This window comes from Echinops telfairi, unplaced genomic scaffold (assembly GCF_000313985.2).
Source record: "Echinops telfairi isolate 266 unplaced genomic scaffold, ASM31398v2 ScPeMD7_7463;HRSCAF=8501, whole genome shotgun sequence".
Classification (NCBI taxonomy): Eukaryota; Metazoa; Chordata; class Mammalia; order Afrosoricida; family Tenrecidae; genus Echinops; species Echinops telfairi.
In genome coordinates, this window is record NW_022111363.1 from 8,568,629 (window position 1) to 8,589,949 (window position 21,321).

General features: G+C 45.3%; 2 protein-coding genes across 2 annotated transcripts in view; both read left to right on the top strand.

The window, feature by feature from the left end:
- Nucleotides 1–11,674, top strand: part of ZW10 (zw10 kinetochore protein) — a 39,998-nt gene extending 28,324 nt beyond the window's left edge. Inside the window, exons 9-15 of the mRNA XM_045283579.1 lie at nt 1,358–1,596; nt 3,274–3,345; nt 6,007–6,176; nt 6,931–7,061; nt 7,816–7,947; nt 9,022–9,224; nt 11,098–11,674. Of these exons, the coding sequence (XP_045139514.1) occupies nt 1,358–1,596; nt 3,274–3,345; nt 6,007–6,176; nt 6,931–7,061; nt 7,816–7,947; nt 9,022–9,224; nt 11,098–11,218 (1,068 nt within the window). The 3' untranslated portion in view covers nt 11,219–11,674. The remainder of the gene's footprint in view (nt 1–1,357; nt 1,597–3,273; nt 3,346–6,006; nt 6,177–6,930; nt 7,062–7,815; nt 7,948–9,021; nt 9,225–11,097) is intronic.
- A 7,778-nt stretch (nt 11,675–19,452) lies between these two features.
- LOC115873128 (60S ribosomal protein L37-like) lies at nt 19,453–19,862 on the top strand. The gene is given in 2 exon segments (XM_045283580.1): nt 19,453–19,740; nt 19,742–19,862. Coding segments are annotated over 2 exon segments (285 nt in total). The 5' UTR covers nt 19,453–19,576.
- The last annotated feature ends 1,459 nt before the right edge of the window (nt 19,863–21,321 follow it).

Sequence of the window (21,321 nt, forward strand, 5' to 3'; positions counted from 1 at the left end):
GTGTGCCTAGCTAAATCTTTCTAAAGAATCCCCCAGATACCGACTGTTTCCTCAAAAGATCTAAAGCTGCATTTTTTTTTGATATTTGTTGTGTCTTTTGGCCTCACATAGACCTTGATTAGTTCGTACTTCCTCTGTCTTAGATTCCTCGGTTCTTATGAAGTCACCTTTTGAGAGTCATGTATCTGGGCCTATTTTTAACAAGTACTGACATTTTCCAAAGCATCTCTATAATGATACTTCTTCATCAGTGTTGTAATCTTGACTCTTATTTTTGATTCTCAGGTGCCTGGCATTTTTATTCTCACTTAGTCTTCCTAACAACTGTATGACGTAGCTATACCTTTGTACAGATGGGGAAACCAGGTGTGGTGACTTACACGGTTTCCTGAGACTTGGGACGTGTTCCCCGAGGTTTCCTGTCGGGGTCCCGGCTGCAGAGCAGTGCAGTTTCCCCTGTCTGCTGTGGAGAGCTTCTGCCTTACTGCATGGGTCGCTTTCTCATAGCTCCTGATGCTTCTCAAAGGAGAAGCAAGACTTGACAATCAGTGTCCTCCAATTTCTGCCTTTTACAGTAAGAAATTGAGGTCCAGAGAGGTTAATGACTTATTTAAAAGTTAGGATGAAAATATCACTCATGGTTTCAGACTTGGCAGCCTGGTATTTTCTCATTTACTCCTGACTCAGTGTGAGAATTGTCATTGTGTGTAAATTTTAGGGAGACATTAAAAACAATTTTTTTTTAAGGAAAAGGATGAGTTCATGTCTTAGAATATCTGAATGAGTCCTTTCTTAGAGTCAACCCATGAAAAGTCCAGGAGAGAAGGAATGTTTTTAGTATACAGACAATGCACACAAAGTGATTATTGGTTGGCAGCCTGCACTCTCGAACTCCCCAGGACCCAGGTCCTCCTTGGGGGAGGGGGGAAAGCGGTCTGTGTCCATTAAGATTTTCAGCCTCGAAAACCCTGGGCACAGTTGCCTTGGTCCTGTCAGGGGCCGCTGCTGTGCTTTGGAGTTGACCTGACAGCAGTGGGTTTTGTTTTTATGGTTTGTAGTAATCTAATAGTTTCGTCTGAAGAATGGGGATTTTGGAAAGTCTCTTTTTCAGTCCCACAGATTTGCTCTTTCATTGAAAATTAGGAATACTTTGAAGACTTGGACAGTACAGGGGTCTGCTCATTTCTTGCGCTCTCACCCGAGATAAAGCAGTCATTAAAATGCTGCCGTTTGTGCGGACTTTTATACTACGCTGGGGAACCACAGCTTACTCCTCAAGGAAGCAAGCCACATCTTACTCCTCTCTGCTCGCATTTGGCCTCCCTGAAGCTCATGCATTTTTGTTCTTAAATCTTAGATTACGCCTGATTCGAAGATAAGCGTGCCAGACTTGCCCAGTCCTGGTGAGGATAAGAAGCCAGACATTCAGAAAGTGGTCAGAACACAGCGAGAGGAGGTGGGGAGTCTAGAGCCTGGCAACTCGCTGGACCGGCACTCCTTTTCTTTGCCGACGTGCCGCATCAGTGCCTCTGTGCAGAAATTAATGGAACTCGCCTATCAGACTTTACTCGAGGCCACGACCAGCAGTGATCAATGGTAAGGACTGTGAGTGGTCTGCAAACAGCCACGAGTTTGTGATGTGCATGTCTAAACTGCCACATAGTGAGGAGACCCGCGGGAATTCCTTGGCTTGTATCCCGTTAGTTCACACTGCCCTGCTCTGAAACCAGTACAGCATGTAAATTTACATCGGTCTCTGGCTGTTATTTACTGTAGCCACATACATGTTAAAGATGCCCTGGGGGTGTAGCGCGTTACTTGCTGGGCTGCTAACCACAAGGACTGTGGTTCTAAACCACTGTTCCCCTGCAGAAGGATCTTGGGGACCCACAGGGACACTCTGTCTCTATAGGATCACTGCATCAGAATCCACGCCATGCAGGGAGTTTGAACCGTTGAGTTTAGGCTGAACTTCATCACCCCTATTCAGATGGGCTTCCAGAGTGTCTTCTTCTTATCAGCACAGACAACCCCTTTAGTTCTCTTCTGCTCTAGGAAGTATGTGCCTGCCAGCTGCTTACGGGGCATTGATGATTCCATTTATAAATCCATCCAGTTTAATTATCAGTAGGAAGGAAAGTACCTGTCAGCAGAAGTGTGTGCTTCTCTGGCTAAATAAACACACGAGAGGGCTTCGACACATTTGTGAAGAACGAATTCTAAATAATGGAGTGTTTCCATGAACTCTCTGAAGACCCTTTCCTAAAGGTGACTGTCTCTTCACTAGGCATTCTCCCAGAATATACGAGACCGTTCTGGCTGGGACATGAGGGTACAGGGCAATAGTTCTTAAATCTTTTGAGACTATAGAACACTAAACAGTATTTTGTATATTAAATGCCTGTGGTGATTCAGAATCCTCATGGAAGCAACCGGTATCTTATTCTGAAAGAATCAGTGCAGGTGTTCAGTACATAAAAAATACTGTGTGGTGTCCCGGTCTGCTCCAAAACAAACGCACAGCTCTCTGGCAACCCTCTCCTTTACCATTCAGCCTGAAGCAGCACCACAGATCGCAGGTACAGAATAAAATAATCAGGTGTCTTAGCATTTAAGTCGGAGCGGTGTTTTGTGGTATAGTAACCACGACTTGATTTTTGTAAATTGTTTGTGGAATTCCTGTGAATTACTCAACGTACCTGGTTTAACATGTCTTTACGTAGAGGTAGGCAACACTGGCCTTGTATTTGCTCTTTTTCCGTACATTTTAATAAGTAATCTTTGGGTGCCCTCAAGTCAGATTTAAAGGGCAGAAAACTTACGGGCCAGATTGTATCTTAGAAATGTTGATTCATGTCCTTGCATTGGGGTAAGAAGGAGTAAAGGTGAGCGCCGAGAGTCAGACTGACTCTAAACGGACCGAGCGAGGACCGTTACTGATGCGGTGCCCTTTGCAGAGCGCGCCAGTGCGAGGGTGACATTTGCTTGAGGCTTAGCTCCATTTGTTACTGAAGGGATACTTGGGGTTCTGGTGGAGTGCACACTGATCCAGTGGAAAAAAAAGCTGTGCGTGGAGTGCCGCTGACCTTAAAATTATTAATGGATCTAGGGTGTTAGACGGTAATCTAATTAGTTAATACTGGGAGAGGGTATATTTCCATCCAGATTAGCTGTAACCAAGGCCAGCAGTCTTGTTAGAGATGCACTTTGTTTGAATTGCGCCTCATTTGCCATGTAGTGTTAACCTGTCTGTTAAATCTGTTTTCCTCTTAGCGCGGTTCAGCTTTTCTACTCAGTAAGGAGTATCTTCCATTTGTTCCATGATGTTGTACCCACCTATCACAAGTAAGCACCACTGGTTGCGGGTCTGTACATAATTGTGGAAAATGTTTGTGAGTCAAGTTTAAACCAGTGCCTTTATATTCTCAACCAAGGATGGTGTGGTTATTAGAATTCACAGCATAATGCCGTGAGCCTTTTTAAAAGCACACGTTTAAAGACCATTTGCATTTATTACATAAACTACTAGGGCTCCTATGACCTTGCAGTAGAGTAAATGAAGCAAAGTTAAAACCTCAAAAGAACTTCACCCTGCTTTTGATGCGAGCTATGTTCTGTCCAAACTACTGCCTCACTTGGTGACTGTATTAGTCTAGGTACTTTAGAGAAACAAATCCACAGCAACTCATGTATAAGAGAGTTTTATGTAAAGAAAGTGTGCATCACGAAAACATCCCAACCCAATGCTGCCCAAGCCCACAAGTCCAACATTAACCCATTAACCTAACACCAGTCCACAAAGTCCTCCACCTCACAAAACAGAGGCAATGATGCCGACTGCAGGAGGAAAGCTGAGTCAGTGAAAGAACAAGCATCTCAGCACTAGCAGGGGTCTCCACACGGCTGCTCCAGCACCCAGGGCTGCATCGGGATAGATCCATGCGGCTTCTCCTTGGGGATGTCTTGTAGGAAGTCAATCCTGCAAGCTGAAGCAGGGAACTGCTAAGGCAGCTGTACCCGATACAACCATCAAAAAACAAGAGACCCGAGAACTAGAAAGGCGAGGCTCACCACCCGTTTATCCCTCCACCTTTCAACCAGCACCACATGTGATTATCGGCCAGGTTGGCACAATTAACTCAGTGACAAACAAGAAGGCTGTCACTCTGTATTGCTGCCGTTGGCATTCACAGTCCTGCAGACTTCGCACCGCAGAGACGGCCATGGGATTGTCAAGTGTCATCAGCCACTCGTCCTCGCGCTCCTAGGCTAGAATGATAGACTAGCACGAAGTCCTGAATTTTAAAAGTTTCCCGAACAATAAGTCTGAAAAGTTATTTTAAACTAAGGTGACAAGACATCCCGTTTTTGGCAGGACAGTCCTGATTTTTAACAATTTCTCCCGCGTCCTGCGGCATTTTTAAAAAGTCCCGATTTTTGGAAAGAATGCACGACAAGCTAGGGTATACGGTTTTCGGCTGCCATGTGGCTATTTCGCCAGGATATGAGTTTTATCAATGGTGTCATTGATAAAAGCGTTTTATCAACGCTTTATTTTAAACCTAAGCCTCTAGAGACTCTCGCTCGTATCCTAATTTTAGTGCTTTGAATGCTTTTTACAAATATTTTAAGTGACATGCCAACAAAGCTATCCCATCACCAAGCACTCTGCTAACAAAGCAGAAAAACAAATTAGTCTGTTATTGCTATGTGAACAATTGAGATGTTTCTAACTAGGCCCACCTGTAGTTTTTGTTGTAAAAGAGAGCTTATTTATTGCAAACCTTATTATGTTTACTTGTATTCTCTCTGCTGTGGCTTCAAATACTTCTTTCACTTGCTACTAGCTCAAGTAAAGAAAATGAGGATAACATAGTAGGACCAGCTGACAGCTGTGCCGTTGGGCATTCAGAGGTAGTTGGCTCAGGACCTGCGGTAGCTTCGGAGCCGTTTTCACACTAGAGTGGCGTTGCATTCTCCTCTCCCCTTTGTGGCCCTTCTGAACTGTGGCCTGGGCCAGTGGTTTGCTAACTCGTGTGTATCTCAGAATCCCCTGGAAGCCTTGCTAAAGCAGACTTCCCAGTAGGTCTGGGATGAGGCCTGTGTTGTAAACCAAAGTCCAGGGGACGTGGCTGCCCTTTCCTCGGAGAGCACATTTGAGAACCACTGTTCTAGATTATGGTTCTCACCTTATTGGACTTAAAAATATGTCTTTGTTTAGACTCCCCTGGAGATTTGGGACTAGAGATCAGTTGTAAAACCCAGCCATTGGGTATTTTTTTTCAAGCCCCAAAATGTTTCTGCTGTGTGGCCAGGAATAAGAACAATGATCTTCGACCGCTGGCGCCTTCTGCCTTTGTACATCTTAGCCCGGCAGTCAACAAATGCTAGTGGATGTATTACAGAAATACAGGACAAAACCTCTTTCCAGTCTGATAGAGAGACTACCATGTGTAGAAGAATTAGAACCTTCTCCGGTGGTTACTCTTAGGTGTAAATTAAGATCACCTGGGATGACTTTTAAAACTGCAGTGTCCTGACCTCATTCCCCGATGTGCTGATTTCATTTGTTTCGGGGGAAGCCCCATATTTTCATATTTTAAAATTCTAAGTGCTTCATCATAGAGTGGAACAGGGGTTTGGAGAAAGGGGACGTGAATGTGCATTTCTACAGACAGAAAGCAGGGTTACATTTCGAAGTTAATATGTACAGCTGTCCTAGGTGTTCAGGCTACAGAGAGAACCCAGGGGAGCATTTCAATCCCCTTGCTTTTTCTTTCTTTGTTGGTCCCTGAGATTGTTTTCTAGGGTTAGGCTGAGGCCATGTTCCAGCAGAACAGCCTCCCTCTGACTGACTGGCCAGGGGAGTGTGGAGATTTTATCTGGTTAATTACACCAGTATAGGATTCAAACCTAGAAATGCATTTGGGAAGTAGTGACTTTCCCTCAGTCCCAGCTTCAATAACCGGCAGCTTCTTTCCTTTTTTGCCCACCTTCCTGACGTAGAGAGAACCTTCAAAAACTGCCCCAGTTGGCTGCCATTCACCACAACAACTGTATGTATATTGCTCACCACCTGCTGACCCTTGGGCACCAGTTCACTTTACGGCTCGCCCCCGTTCTTTGTGATGGCACTTCTACGTTTGTGGATCTTGTCCCTGGCTTCAGGAGACTCGGTAACTGTTACCTCTCAGCCTCATGTCTCTGCTATTTATGATTGAGGAGGTGAGAGATATGGTGGTCCTGAGTGATACCAGAGTGGCAGGGCGTTGGGTTTGTAAGTGTCCTGGCTAAGGCCCTCTGTAACGTGAGTGCAGCCTTTGTGGAGGCAGCACTTGTTGCTGACACGATTCCTGTACGTCAAGAGTTCTGTATGCATTGCTGGTATGCTGTGAATCCACCTGGTCAGTTAGGCTAGAGTGCAAACATAGGATATATATCATGACGATTCTGCCCTCTTTGCTAGTGAGACTGACTACCCTTCTGTCGGTGCTGGTTCTCTTACAAAAGCCCAAGGTAGCAATCCTCTCCCTTCCTCAGCGTCCCCTGGGATGATTAAAAAAAAAAAAAAAAAAAAAATCAAAACAGAACTGTGGGGCAAGTAATGTGTGTCCTGGAATGATAGGCTGAGAAAAGCAGAGAATCTCAATGGTTCACTGAGCTTTTCAGCTCCTCACTGTTTCCTTAGGTGGTGCACACATAATGGATTAATCAGTAGCTGCTGTTTCTGCAGATGAAATGGTTCTCAGCCGATCCTGACTCTGGGGAGGGAGTTCTTGGTCATTGTGAGGGGGGTGGAGGGCAGGTGGATGATGCTCTCTAGCAGTTGCTTTTTTCAGCTGCCTGGTTTTGCTCGTCTCCCCTCCCATTCTAGTCTGTACTGTGCGATTGAGCTGCCTTTAGAATTCTTTATTCTCTTTTCCCATCTAGGGACAGAGTGCTTTTTGGCTCAAATGCGGGCCCAGAAAGGAGAACTTCTGGAGAGACTGTCAAGTGCTAGGAACTTTATAAACATGGACGATGAAGAGAATTATTCTGCAGCAAGCAGAGCGATCCGGCAGGTGGGAGGCTGTTGTGAGCTCTGGAATTTGTGCTATATCCTTGGATGCCCCTCTTGGTTTCTTTTCAAAGCAATAAAGACTGTGTAAAAAAAGCAGCTCAGATGAGTCCACCCCACCCCCACTGGAAAACGGAATGCCTTTTCCTGTCATGTTTAAGACCACCCTTTCCCCCACCCCCCAGGTCAACAGAAGCCACCCTTCCATGTGCCTGATCGTGTGTGTAGTTATCTGGGAAGTTTGTCATAGCAAATAATATGCCCCTGGGGAATCTGAAACATGAGTTTTCTTCCTTGATCTTCTCATTGCAGTTTTTCTGTCCGCAAGATGAGTCTCGTTTTCAGCTAGCCAAGGGGTATCAGTCAGTAATAGGTAGTCAAGAAGTGTATGCATGTTCTTCTGCATAGAACGTACCCACAAACGAAGGGACACCCACCTGTCATGCCCACAGTGCTCGTAGAAGGCCAACCTAGTGGGAAGGGGCTGGATGTCTTGCAAAAAAGTGGATGAGGGGCCTTCAAAAAGTTTGTGGAAATAATATTCCATTGTCTTTGAAGTCTATTTTTCCATGAACTTTTTGAAGCCCCTTCCTATAGCATACATAGGTTATTGGTGAAAAAATCCGATACTCTTGATTGCTTGTTGATACTAAGAGAGCCCTTCTGCCAAGACACAAACAAATGATAAATGTGAATCTGGACTATACAAGTTCATCAATTCACTTTCCAACATAAGTGGCTGCTTCTTGTGACGACAGGTCCTGCACCAGCTAAAGAGACTTGGGGTTGTGTGGCAGGATGTCCTCCCAGTGAATATCTACTGCAAGGCCATGGGGACTTTACTCAATACGGCACTTTCCGAGACCATTGCCAGAATCACTGCCCTCGAGGTAAGGGGCCTCAGATTCCTCCTCCCGACTGCAGATGAACGTCTCATTCGTCAGGCTCAACAAACGACAGGAGCTGGGCAGCACGCTTCACGTCTGCCTGACTGCCTCGTTGTGTCCATCTCCCCCTTTTGTTCTCACTCTATCTTGTTGGAAACGCGACAGTCTCTACCTTTTAAACCTATGTAAGAAAGCAGCGCCAACTGTCTTGCTTCTTGGCCTAGCACCTTCGTAAATTTTGAACGAAGAGGTTGGAAACTGGGCCGTGGGCCTGAGACACAAAGCATAACATCAGTCATTTACTTTTTTTTTTTAAATCAATTTATTGAGGCTCATACAATTCATCACAATACATAGATCAATTGTGTAAAGCACATCTATACATTTGTTGCCCTCATTATTCCCAAAATTCGCTTTCCTCTTGGGTTCCCGGAATCAGCTCATTTTCCTTTTCCCCCCTCCCCCTCCCTTCCTCTGCCCCCTCCCCCATGCACCCTTGATAATTTATAAATTATTATTGTATTTACATTTACTTTGCAAGCAAGTGCAGTGACCTAACTTACCAAAATGGAGGCAGCTTTGTGTGGGGCTGCTCTTTCCCCACACTGCTGCCCTCGGGACTATTCTAGGGACTTCGCAAAGCTTGTGGGAAAATTCTTTTTGTAATCCCATTGTTTTGTGAATTTTTGAAACCCACTTGTATGTGTGATCCTACAGAAAAGTCTCTGGACTCTGCCAGCCGATGCCTGTAAAGCAGAGATTGCCCACACCCTTATTTGTAAAAATACCCCCTGCTCTGTAGCAAGCTGTGCCACATTCTACTGTGCCACGGGCTCTTTCACGCAGACCTTTCTTACATTGCTGACAATCGGTTGGGACATGCTTTGTGTCTGTGTAGCTTTCAGGAGATCGATTGTCAGAGAGCTGATGAATTCCAGTGTCTAGAAAGGTGTGCGGAACTGTTTGGAAAGTGTATTGCTTCACATGAAGCACCGGCAGCATGTGCCTGAGGTCCACTTTCCCTGCCACTCAGCTGGCCTCTCTCTCTTGTGCTGTGTTTCCTTTGTGCAAAACCAGGACATCTCTACTGAAGACGGTGAGCGATTGTATTGCTTATGTAAAACCTTGATGGACGAAGGACCCCAAGTGTTTGCACCTCTAGCTGAAGAAAGCAAGAACAAGAAATATCAGGAAGAGGTTCCTGTCTACGTGCCAAAATGGATGCCTTTCAAAGAGCTCATGATGATGCTCCAAGCCAACCTGCAAGAAATTACAGACCGGTGTGTATGCAGCCCATCATGGCAACCCTCTCGCCACAGCCACCAGGGAGGTGTGGTGCTGTCGGTAGCCATGCTCCCTCAGTTGCTTACTGTTGTTACTCAGGAAAAGGCTTCTTCTTAAGCAGCAGTAGTTGGGGGCCTTTGCTTGGTCTGCCCTCCTGGAGGCCTCATGACTGTTTTCTTACAGTGAAGAACATAAAGACTTGTTTCGTGCTATGATGTCATCAAACCTCTTTTGGCCCACAGACTAAATGAGTTGGCATGTGTGAGAAGCACACACTTTTTGACCCCAAGCTGGAAATGGCTGCCCACTTTCTAAGACTGGTTTTGACGCGCTTACTGAGAAGTTAGCGTGTCTGCACGAGAAATGTTCACGGCCGGCAGTTTTTCTGCAGAGTGAATGGCTTTAGAGGGTCCACATGACTCCCCTAGAAAAGTTTGCCTTTTTCTTCAATGTGTGGGTAGTGTTTCACCTTAACCACCACTGGTGATTGGGCCTGTGGTTTATTGATGAGTGTGTTTACCTGGGGGAGGGCAGGCACACCCTCACTGGAGCTCATGGAAAAAGCTGGTGGAATTTTCAGCCGAACGACAGACAGGTCTATAAGGGGAACAGTGTCATGAGGGAGGCGCATACTCTTAGAGCAGGGATCCTCAAACTACTGCCCGAGGGCCACATACTGCCCGCTGAGGTCATTTATCCGGCCTGCCGGGTGTTTTTGCCCCGTTTGTTTTTTTACTTCAAAATAAGATATGTGCAGTGTGCATAGGAATTTGTTCATAGTTTTTTTTAAAACTATCGTCCGGCCCTCCAACAGGTCTGAGGGACAGTGAACTGGCCCCCTGTTTAAAAAGCTTGAGGACCCCTGCCTTAGAGTAACCATTGAAGATCAAACAGGCAGTGCTTACCCAAGAACAAAGTTCCCAAGGATTTGGAAAGAGGATTGGAAATGCAAAGCACAGGGCGGAGGTGGAACAGTGATGGTACATTGAGGATGGCACTCAGTGACCCGAGACACAGCGTGTGTGCACTGTTCATTGGAAAAGCGATCTGCTCTGGAAACCTTCACCCTATTCACAATGAGAAGTGGGAGAAAACCATGGAAAACTTTTATTAACTCCGTCTTCCCACCAGTTTTTTAAAGCCCCCTTGTATATGTTGCGGAAAGTTCATTCTGTTTTGAACAGGCCTTTAAGGCCCATCACCATGCCGACAGCTTCCTGTCTTCATGGTCTAGCTTGATGTACTACAGATGCCCAGTTGTATTAGCTAGCTAGCCTAGGGGTGCATTTGAAAGCATTGTAACAGATATCTTTTTGCTCATGTGGTTGATAAGAAAGAGTAGCTTGTCCTTTTAACTTTGTATTTCTTCATATTCTAATGAGGCTGACATTTTTTCCATTGGTCGTTTGTGTTTCTTCTTTTGCAAAAATGCTTATTCATATTTTTGCCCTTGATCCCACTGTGGGTTCAATAGTGATTTATGGAATGGTGTATGTCCTTTAGTCTAGTCCTTTGTCAGCTGCATGTGTTGCCTGTGGTTCCATTTTTAAAGTGGTTCTAGAGTGTGAGGCTGTGGTGATAATTAGGAAGTTCACTGAGGTCTTAGCGAATGGGGACTGAGGGAGAGCAGTCTCATCTTACCAACCTCGTCTTCGCTCAGTCTGTCGGTACCAGTGCAGCCAGTGAAGAGATAGGGTCAAAGCTCATGAGAAACCACCAGTGCAGCCAGTGAAGAGATGGGGTCAAAGCTCATGAGGAACCACGATGCCTGACACCCTATTACCATTAAACATAAATCGAACAGCCAGTTTTTGAATCTTGCCTGTACTTCAGACACTCAGAAGTAACGTTTTGTCTTTGGCTTTGCAGGTGGGCAGATGGAAAAGGTCCCCTGGCAGCTGCATTCTCCCCGAGTGAAGTGAAAGCTTTAATCCGCTCCTTGTTCCAGAACACAGAAAGAAGAGCAGCTGCCCTTGCTAAGATTAAATAGATCCACCTGAGAAAGCCAGGTTTCAACCACGTGGATTCCTCTCGGCATGACTCCAAAGACTCTTTGGAATCACCCATTGGTTTTGGCTCAACCAATATATCACACTAGTGTGACTTTATTGAAGAACACCGTACCTCTTTGCCTGTTATGAGGCTTTGTGGGAGAACTGGGGGCTAGAGATAAGACATGGAGCGAAGCACCTCAATTTTTTCACCCTCGAGCCACCTTCCCTCACTAAGGAACTCGGGCAGCAGCAGTGTTTCATACTGCTTTCAGGACCTTGGACCAAGGAATCCAGGAGAGTCCTAGAGTTAGGCTAAACAAGTTGTAAGCATAAACATGAAATATTTGTGTGTGTGTGTGTGTGTGTGGTGGTGGTGGTGGTGGTAGGAGAACCGTTTGATTTGCAGGAAGACTTCCTTTAATAGTTCTTTCTAATAAATACTGCTTTCCAGAGCTAAGGGACAAGTGTCTTCAGTAACACGGGAGCATTGAGACCTTTCTTATTTGCCCTCTAACACATTTTGTGTCTATCACGGCGTCCTTTTTATGAACGCACATGACTCCACAGAAGACACTTTGACTTGTCATCGCCTTTCTTCATAACACTACCCAATAGGTCCTCAGCATTCTCAGAACTCCTTGGATTTGAAGTACACATTTTTGGCCTCTTTGGGGGCTATTTCAACTAAAACCAATTTTGCTTTTCTTCTGATGTTTTCCCTTCCCAAACCCCATTGTTTCTGTACCTTGTCAAATGGCAAAGGTTTGAAATTGCCAATGTTCTCCCAGATGATACTTGGAGGCTTCAAAGAGCTCATGGGAAAATGCCCGTATCTTTTCTGTCCATCTTCTATGGACTTTTCTGAAGCCCCCTTGGAAGTACCAGGAGATGCTACCTTGGGGTCTGCAGCCCAATCCTTTATTGGGTGCTGAGCCCATCCTTCAGCTCAGCTTTCTGTGTGTTTAACTTCACAGCCTTTGAAGAAATGTTTTTGGGTTTTTAGAAACCATTTTATTAGGATATAATCTAGACATCATTCAGTAGTTCAGTCATATCAATAAGTATTGTACAGTTGCTACCACAATCATTTAAAAAACATTTTCTTGTGCTCCTTATGATCAGCTCTCCATTATCCCCTAACCTCCACTGCCATATCCCCCAAGAACCCTTCATAGTTACCGTCTCTGTCTAGAGCCACGCATCTTGGGTTTCATACACTAAAAAAGCATTAAAGAATGCATAACTAGTTCATGCTACCAACAATAATAAAATCAAGTAGAGGGAAACCCTAGCTTGAAAGAAAACAAAATATTAAAAACCAGAGCAAACTCAGTGTGTCAAAAGGGAGATCACATGATAAGGTTTTAATCCTTCAAGTGAGATTTTTCACTTTAATCTCTATAATCATCTTTACAAGACTGTGATAACCAGACTATTGCCATCCTTTGATTATGGTTAGAGGGAAATCATCAGTCTTATTCTAAAAGTAAAATCTGAAAATGTGTTTTGGGCTTCCACTGTCATCCATTCACAATTTAAGCTGTGATATCATTCCCTCCTTCGGATTTGGATTCTATTATTTACAATCCTTGGATCATGCAGGCTGGTGTGCTGCTTCCACGTGGGCTTAGTTGATGTCACACTCAGCTGCTTGTTTGAAAACAAGCCTTGAAGACCCCAGATGCTAGTCTTTCTGATATCCGGCCACTGTGTAGTTTCTTCCCCACACTTGAATGTAGCACCCATTTCTCACACGAAGGAATGTTAAAGGTTCTCTGCTAGCTTTAGGATGAGATACACTCCTTATACTAGCACACTGTTTCCTCTCAAATAGAAGGCATGGGGTGTGATCTTCATGTGCCTTTGAGCAGGGGCCAGCCAGAGGAGGTCTTCAGTGAAGTGTGCCCACTTCCTAATCGCGCGCGCGCACCCACACAGACACACACACACACACACAACATTGCTTTTCCTTGTACACGTGCTGCTTTGCCTTCGCCATCTCCTTCGTTCTGCCGCAGCCTCTTTAATCAAGTCATTCTGCTTGCTTGGCTTCTCTTTCCCTGTTAAGATGTCCTAGAGAACTAATAAGGAAAAAGAAGACTGGTTTTCCCTTTATAACAGAAACCAGCTGTTGTGAAGGATAACCCTTTTGTCTCTTCAGCCTGCCCTATGAGAACTCAGAAACAAGAATTGTTTGGACCAAACGTTGCTTTTTTGAGTATAAAGAGGTTGTCCAGGGAAGGAGGGGCCGTTTTCACTAGTGAAGAAAGTAGTCTGTTGGGGGATTTGGCTCAGCTTCAGTTAGCATTCTTTTGCCAGCAGTTGAGAGGGGAAGTAAGGGCAGCAGATACATACCGGATGGTAACAGAAGAGCAGGTTTCCTTTGTTCATAGCGGCTATTCCTGCCGCTTGATCAACAGCAATTTGGGGGAGGGACCCCTTATGACTGACAAGCACACTCGCTGCTGCTTCCCCCCTCCATTAACCAGAGAGCGCCGTAACCCCCCTTTGAAGGTGGGCAACCCCAAACCCCCAAGAACGGCCCCCCGGGGAACGGGTTGGAAGCCCTGGCCCAACGAACAGCAGACACTATCTTTGCTAGTCAAGACAACAGCTGATGATTCAGCAGATCATCTATTTGAACACACGGGGCATTAGATGGGGCAGCATTGAAGTCCCTTATGGAAACCTTGGGGGTACCACCTCTGGGACCCTAAGTTAGGAGGGGAGGAGAGCCGTTTTCTCATAGAAGGAGCATGCTGATATGGGAGGCAGGGAACTGCAAGAGACAGGACTCAGTGAATCTGTGGACTCTGAAAAACACTTTCCCAAACTATACAAATGACTTGGGAAACGAAATTCAAGTACAGTCTCCCAAGATTATTATTAAAAAAAGAAGTAAAAGTTCATTCATTTTTAATTATTTATCAGCAAGCGGCATAAGTCCATGAGGTGTCTTGGCCACTCACTGCCATCCAGTTGATTGTGACTCACTGACCCCAGGACAGAGTAGAACTGCCCGGAAGGACTTCTGGCGCTGGTAATGAGCAGGAAGCCCGTTTGTCCAGTGGAGCAGCTGGTGGCTTTGAATTGCTGACTGCGGTTAGCAGCCCCGTGTGTAATCCACTACCGCCAGCAGGCTCCCTGGGTGACTTGGTAGTGGGTGTTCCTATGTGGATCCTGACTTGGTGACCGGTTCCACGGCCACTCTTGTCTCCGGCAGAAATCCTCCAGATGGCACTCTTTGCTCAAGCCTAGGAGCACTGTAAACCGTGCAGGCCTGACTTGTGGAAACGCAAGGCAAGTGCCTGCCCATTTGATCATCATGTTGTGTTCTGGACTTAGCTCAGGAAAGGTCGTGTCGATTTGGTGAACAGTCCCTCAGGTGTAGATCAAACAGTATTTTCTTCAGTTAATAGCATTGGAGATGTGGATAATCCCTTTCCCACGCTTTCAGATACAGTTTTACTTAAGGAAACGATTCCTCATCATTCGTGGGGTTGATTCCATTGTTTATTTGCTTTCCTACGATTTCATTTCTCATTGCAAAGTACTGAGTGGAATGCACACACTCCCCCCCACCCACCCACCCCCCGATAGTTTTCTGATCATAAGAAACCTGGCTCACATAAGTAGATTGGTTCAGATTCGTAGTTTGCTTATAGCTCAGATAAATGAAGATGTGGATGGGGTAAATTCTTAGGTGGTGGGAGGAGGGATCCCAGTAAATGCAGGACAGGGTAATGTGCCAATTGCGTATTGTCTCACAAAAACCCTAGGCACAAAGCAGTCTTTCTAAACCGGTTTTGATGCTCACATTTTACCTTATCCTAGACCTGATTCTGGACATTTGCTTTGTAACAACTCTTTTTAATTTTATATTGCTTTATTTTATTCAGATTTCAGTTTTTAAAATTTATTGGCATGTAATTCACACGTCAGATAGATAGTTCAACCACATCAAGAAGAGTTGTACCATCAACACCACAATTGGTTTTAGAACATTTTCTTTTTAAAAATTAGGTGTTTTTGACAAAGCCTAAAGTTTCCTAAAACTGCTGGATGACAAGGTCCCAGTTATGTGACGTTTTTCAGGGAGCGTCCTCTGTCATGAGTTTGGTTCAGGGTGTTGGGATATCGCACGATCTAACGAGTTGGCCTTCTGAAAAACTCACTGCCATTCAGTCGATTCCAAGCCATTGCTGCGAAACAGGACAGGGTAGAATTGCCCTGTGTTACTGGAGTAGACAGCCTTCCTCTTACAGAGCAGCTGGGGGTAGATTTAGATATCCCAAATCTAAGTTATGAAATCTCTCCTGAAGGCTGGGGAGGTGGGCAGTAATTCCAAGGAGCTATGTATAAATTCTTCACTCCTCCTCAGAAATCAGGTGCCCTAGATTTCTTGTTTAGTGAAAGAGAGTGGAGTGGGAGCCAATGGGGCCCAGCTACATTCGCTACTGAAGAAAAGGCGAGGCCCAAAGTCAAGGACTTCTGCCCCCTCCCCTGCCTCAGGCCTGTAAGTAGTTCTAAAACTTTCTACATTCATTCGACTTTGGGGGACTGGGTGCTTATTGTATGCCAGGCATTGTTTCCACCACTGAACAAAAATTCCCTAAAACAAAAACTCCCTGCCCTTCTGGAAATGTAAATTCTAGTGACAAGAGAAAGCCAAACAATGAACACAGACTAAGCGACTATATAGTATTTGTAAGAACATGCATGTGAGAAATATCAGGACTGGGAGTTCCTGAGGACAGGGGAAGAGGGTGGACTGCAGTTGGGAATGGGCTGGTGGGAACACACCTGGCTGAGCCCAGTGGCCTAGCCGGCTGGGGACAACTCCAACCAGCCATTGCAAAACTTTTAGGCAAGAAGCTAGGAATCCTGGTGGCCAGTGTTGGCCTGCTAACTGCAAGGTCAGTCCTTTGAAACCACCCACTGCTCCGTGGGAGAAAGATGAGGCTTTTTACTCTCATAGAGTAAAGCCTTGGAAACCCACAGGGGCAGTTCTATCCTGTCCTATAGCGCCATTGTGAGTCAGAACTGACTCAGGGACCATGAGTTAAGGTGGAATGTGCCTAATGAACTCAACAAATAGCCAAGAATGAGGGAGAGAGGCTTCATGGGAAAGGAGGTTATAGAAGTAATAGGAGTGGAAGGGGCAAGACTGTATTAAACCTTGTTGACACTATAAAGGTTTTTGTTTTTGTTTTTATTCTGAGTCAAATGGAAACCTTTAGTCATATAAAAAAAAAGAAGAAAGAAAGAAAAGGTGAAAGTAGACCCCCATAGTGAACCCTGTATACTTGTCACCCAGCTTCAACTATGATCACATGGCCAGTCTTGTTTTCTATCCCCTCCCCCACCATCCAAACACTGATGAACCAAATGCTATCCAACATAATCGTTTTATCGATACTCAAGGATCTAGCTCTACATGGTAAGTGTACCCTTTCTGGTGAGTATGTGTTTTTGTTCTTAATAATCATTAACAGGATTTGAGTATAAAAATGGATAGACCAGTTTGCCTTACTCTTATTGAGAATCTAAAAAAGCCCACTTGCTCTGGAGTTGATTCTGACCAATAGCAACCCCCATGTGGTCAGAGAGGAACTGCGCTCCATCTGGTTTTCAGTGACCGCTATTTCAGAAGTAGATCACCAGGTTTTTCATCCGGGCACCTCTGGGTGGGCCTTAACCTTCAGCCTTTCATTTAACAGCTCGTAACATTAACAATTTGCATCATCCTGGGGTTTCCTTTGTTGAGAACAGTGAGGCGTATGAGGGTGTTTCCAAAAGTTTGTGGAAAACTCCCATTACCTCTTCCATTTCCCTCAAACTTTTGGAAGCCCTCTCAAATACCAAAGTAGGGAGAACCAGGTCTTTATCTATAGTAAAGGGGGGAGATGATGTTGGCTTGGATCAACCACAGACGTAAGAAGTGGTCAGATTCTGGATGTGTTTTTACAGCCAGAGCCAGCAGGACTCCTTTTAGGGTAACACTAGATAATCCCTGGATCCACAGTGTTCTAATCCAGTAAACATTTCATTTTCCTTTGTGTCACAATCCAATTTGTCATCCAGGACCCAACACCCTTCCACCTTACGGATCCCCTCTCCTCCCGGGGCTTGCAATTCTTTCCACTTAGCTGGCAGATGGGGAAAGAGAACTAAGGATCATGCAGGGGAGGCTGTAGTAGTCCAGACCACCACATCGTCTGGGCTGAACTCAGTCACACGACCACCCTCCCGGCCTGTAACATGCTCAGGAAGAAGAAACAAGTTTGGTGAGCATCTAGTGAATCTCCACCTCAGAATGTTCTGATGAATTGGCTCTGGGATATGAAAGAAAGGTGTCATGGACTAATTCCAAGGTTTGGGCCCGATGCAGCTGAAAGAATGGAATTGAATAGCTGTTGACAGGAACAGGGACGGCTGTGTAACAAAAAAATATACAAATGTGTGCACACATATGTATCTGAAGTACAAACCTTATGATAGTATTATACTAAGCTTATTGGGCGTGATCCATTTCCCATACTGTTTATTTTTCTGCTTCTTTTCGGTGCCGACTGTAAACCACTACTTGGATTTTGTAAGCCCTGGTGACCGAAAATGAGGAGCTGTGAGACTCATAGCCTCGGAGTTAGAAAGGCTCTTCTCATCCAAGGGAAACTTGCTCTCCACAACACTTCTGACAGTGTTACCCCACAATAAAATAGTCTGGCAGTGAACCCTTCCCAAGCCAGAGGTAAGTTCCCTACTCTCAAATGTGAAAGTCGACCTTTGTAGACAAACGGGTATTGTTCTGGAGCATCTCACTTGTCCTAGTTCTGACCTCTGGGCTGTCTCTAAATGCCCTTCTACACCAGCTCCTCCTGGCTGGCCCTTCTCAGATCTGAGAGAGCTGCTAACTCACTTCTGCAAGCCTCCTCTTTCCCAGCCTACACACCTGCAGTTTCTTGGCTTCTTGTTTCTCTTTCACTTGCCGGTGTCTCTTAAAGCTCTCATCCAGGGTTGTATGCTGGCTGCAGCTGTGGTTGAACCGAGGCTTTTTATTCTTGCATGAATTCCTGTGATGTCAGAGACCTTAATTAACAAAACAAAACAAAACAAAGCAAAAAAACAATCCTGCCCATTACTCTACATGTATCTCTACGGTCTTTCATCTCCCAAATTTCAGCACAGGCTTTTAGTGTCTGAGCGCCTCTTAGGGTTTTTGACTCAGAAGCACTAATTGTGCTCCCAGATTTTGTTGCCTTGGCAAATCAGATGAGTCACGCTTCATTCAAATTTATTAGCAAGATGTGGAAGAGGACGGAGCTTCTTGGTGAGCACAACAAGAGAATAGAAGGGGGTACCCCCCAAAAAAAAACCAGAATTGCGCTGGGCAGAGCAGATATTTTTGTAGTACACATTTTTACCACTAGGCTGAGCATAGAACAACTTGCTCTGAGTTAGTGCACCCAGTGACATCGTCTGGAAGGTTCTCTGTGGTCACAGTGAATTTTTTTCGTAAAAGCAGTTTGGCTCAGACCTCATTTTTTGTGATGGCCAATTTAAGAAAACCGTGTGTGGCTGTGAAATTTTCTTTCCTGCTAGGGAAAAATGCTGTAGAAACTATTGTAATGTTGAACACAGTTTACAAGGACAGTGATATGGGAAAAACTCAAATGTACAAGTGGTTTTATCCTTTCAAAAAATGTGAAATGTCTGCACCTTACTCACCTGACCTCGCTCCATATAACTTCTTTTTGTTTCCTTGAATGAAGAGGAACATGAAAGGACAATGTTTTGATGATGTAGAAGAGGTGAAGAAAAAAACTGGGGAGGTGCTGTCAGCTATCCAAACAGATGAGTTTGAAAACTGTTTCTAAGAATGGAATTGCAGATTTGACAAATATATTAAATTTAATGGAGAATACTTTAAAGGTGATAAGGTTGTTTGTAAAAAGTTTTTTAAAAAAATAGCTTTTAAAAAATACTGTTTTGGGGGGTACTCCTTCATATAAGAGACAAGGACTCCTTGTGGCTGATGACTCTAAGTCTCCCTAGGCATTGCCCTGGGGCTGTTTCTCAAGAGGCTATTGCTTATCTACAAATCAAATTACACTTCCTCCTTTCACTCCCAGAAGTATGCTCAGAGATTTGTCACATGCCCCGGTATAGTCCAGTTTTATGATGCCTGGCGGTGTCATGGTTACATGTTGGGCTGTAGTCTGCATGGTGGGCAGTTCAAAACCAGCAGCAGCTCCTCAGGAGAAAGACTGGGCCATCAACAGTTACAGGCTGGAGAGTAAAATAGTGGAAGTGTCTTCTCTTCCGGCCTCTTTGATCTGGGCCGCAGAAGCAAGATGACCAAGGGAATGTCATCTTTCGGAAAGCGTCGCAATAAGACCACGTACCTTGTGCAGCCGCTGTGGCTCCATCTCCAGAAGTCGACCTGCAGCAAATGTGGCTCCCCTGCCAAGTGCATGAGAAAGTATACCTGGAGTGCCAAGGCTAAAAGATGAAAGGCCACGAATGAGATGCCTCAAAGTTGTCTCCCGGAGCTTCAGGCATGGACTCCGTGAAGAACCAACTGAACCCAGGAGGGCAGCTGTTGCAGCGTCAGTGCATCTCAAGGATCGCTATGCTTAGCTGTACAGTCAGTGTTCTCGTGTGAAGACAAAAACAAAGACAAAAATACAGTGACAGTCTCGGAAACCCACAGGGGTCGCTGTGACTCAGCATCGACTCAACGGCAATGAGAGAGGGCGCCTGGCGATCCTGTAATTTATTGGTCTACGGACCCCCGGGAGCAACTGGGGTTGACTTAACATAACTGTTTCCTTGTCAATACTGATGGCTACTGATCACCTCTTGATTTCCTAAATGGTTTCCATTTAGCTGTGTGTTTGTGTCACCTTAAAGAGCATGTGACACCCGCTAGGCAGCTTCTTCTCTAGGACAAGGTAATTGATGCAAAGTCCCTTTGGTCCTGTACACAAGTCCAGAGAATCCCAAAGACACTATGCCTCGAACATAGACCTTTGAACTTTGTTATTGTGGAAAGGGGGGAGCAGTGTTCAATTGCAAATTGTATTACGGATACAGATTATTGAGTGCCTACTATAGGCCAGGGCACTGTGGGCTAGGTATTGGACTGCTGACCACAAGGTTGGTGGCTCAAACCCACCCCCATGTCACATGAGAAGGATGAAGCCATCTGCTCCGGTGGAGAGTTATCGTCTTGGAAACCCCCGAGGACCAGTTCCACTCTGTCCTACAGGATTGCTATGAATCAGCTTCAACTCTAAGACTGTTGAGAGTTTAAAGATGAGCAAACAAACTCACAAGGTTAAGGGCTTTGGAAGCCTCTCAACTGCCCCCCAGTGGTCCCCAGCTTCTGCTCCCCATGCCCCCCCAGTATAGTCCTCTTCCCTTGAGTGGGGACTGGAACTTGCTTCTCATTAAAACAATGATAGCTGTCACTTCTGAGGTTAAAGAATAAAATACAGCGGCTTCCATTCTGCTCAGCGTGTCTTACTTCTGACTTTGAGGTAAGTTAACCGCCATACTGTAAGCTACTTGAGAGAAAGGCCCATGTGGTCAGGAGCTGAGGCAAGCCTCTGGACAAAACCAGTTAGGAAGTGGGGCCCTCCGTCAAAGAGCCCAGGGGAACTGGATCCTGTCAAATCAGCCTGTGAACCAGTGTAAAAGTGGATTCTTCCCCCAGGTGAGTCTGGACCTGACCAATCTTGGCTGACATCCTGATGGTGGCCTGCAAGTATACCTCAAAGCAGGGAATTCCGCTAGGAAACAGGTTCTAATTTCTGATCTACAGAAACTGAGATCATACATGTTGTCGTAAGTCCCTATGTTTTGGGAGATGGAGCCCAGGTAGCACCATGGCTAAGTATTGGGCTGCCGTCAGTCTGAAAGGTTAGCAGTTTGAAATCACCAACCGCTCCGAGGGAGAAAGATGGATTTTGTACTCCTGTAAACAGCTGCAGTCTTGGAAACTCATGGGGGTATTTTTACCCTGCCCTGTAGGGTTGCTATGAGTCTGTATTGACTCAATGGCAGTAAGGAAGTTTTGGGATGCATTGTTTCACAG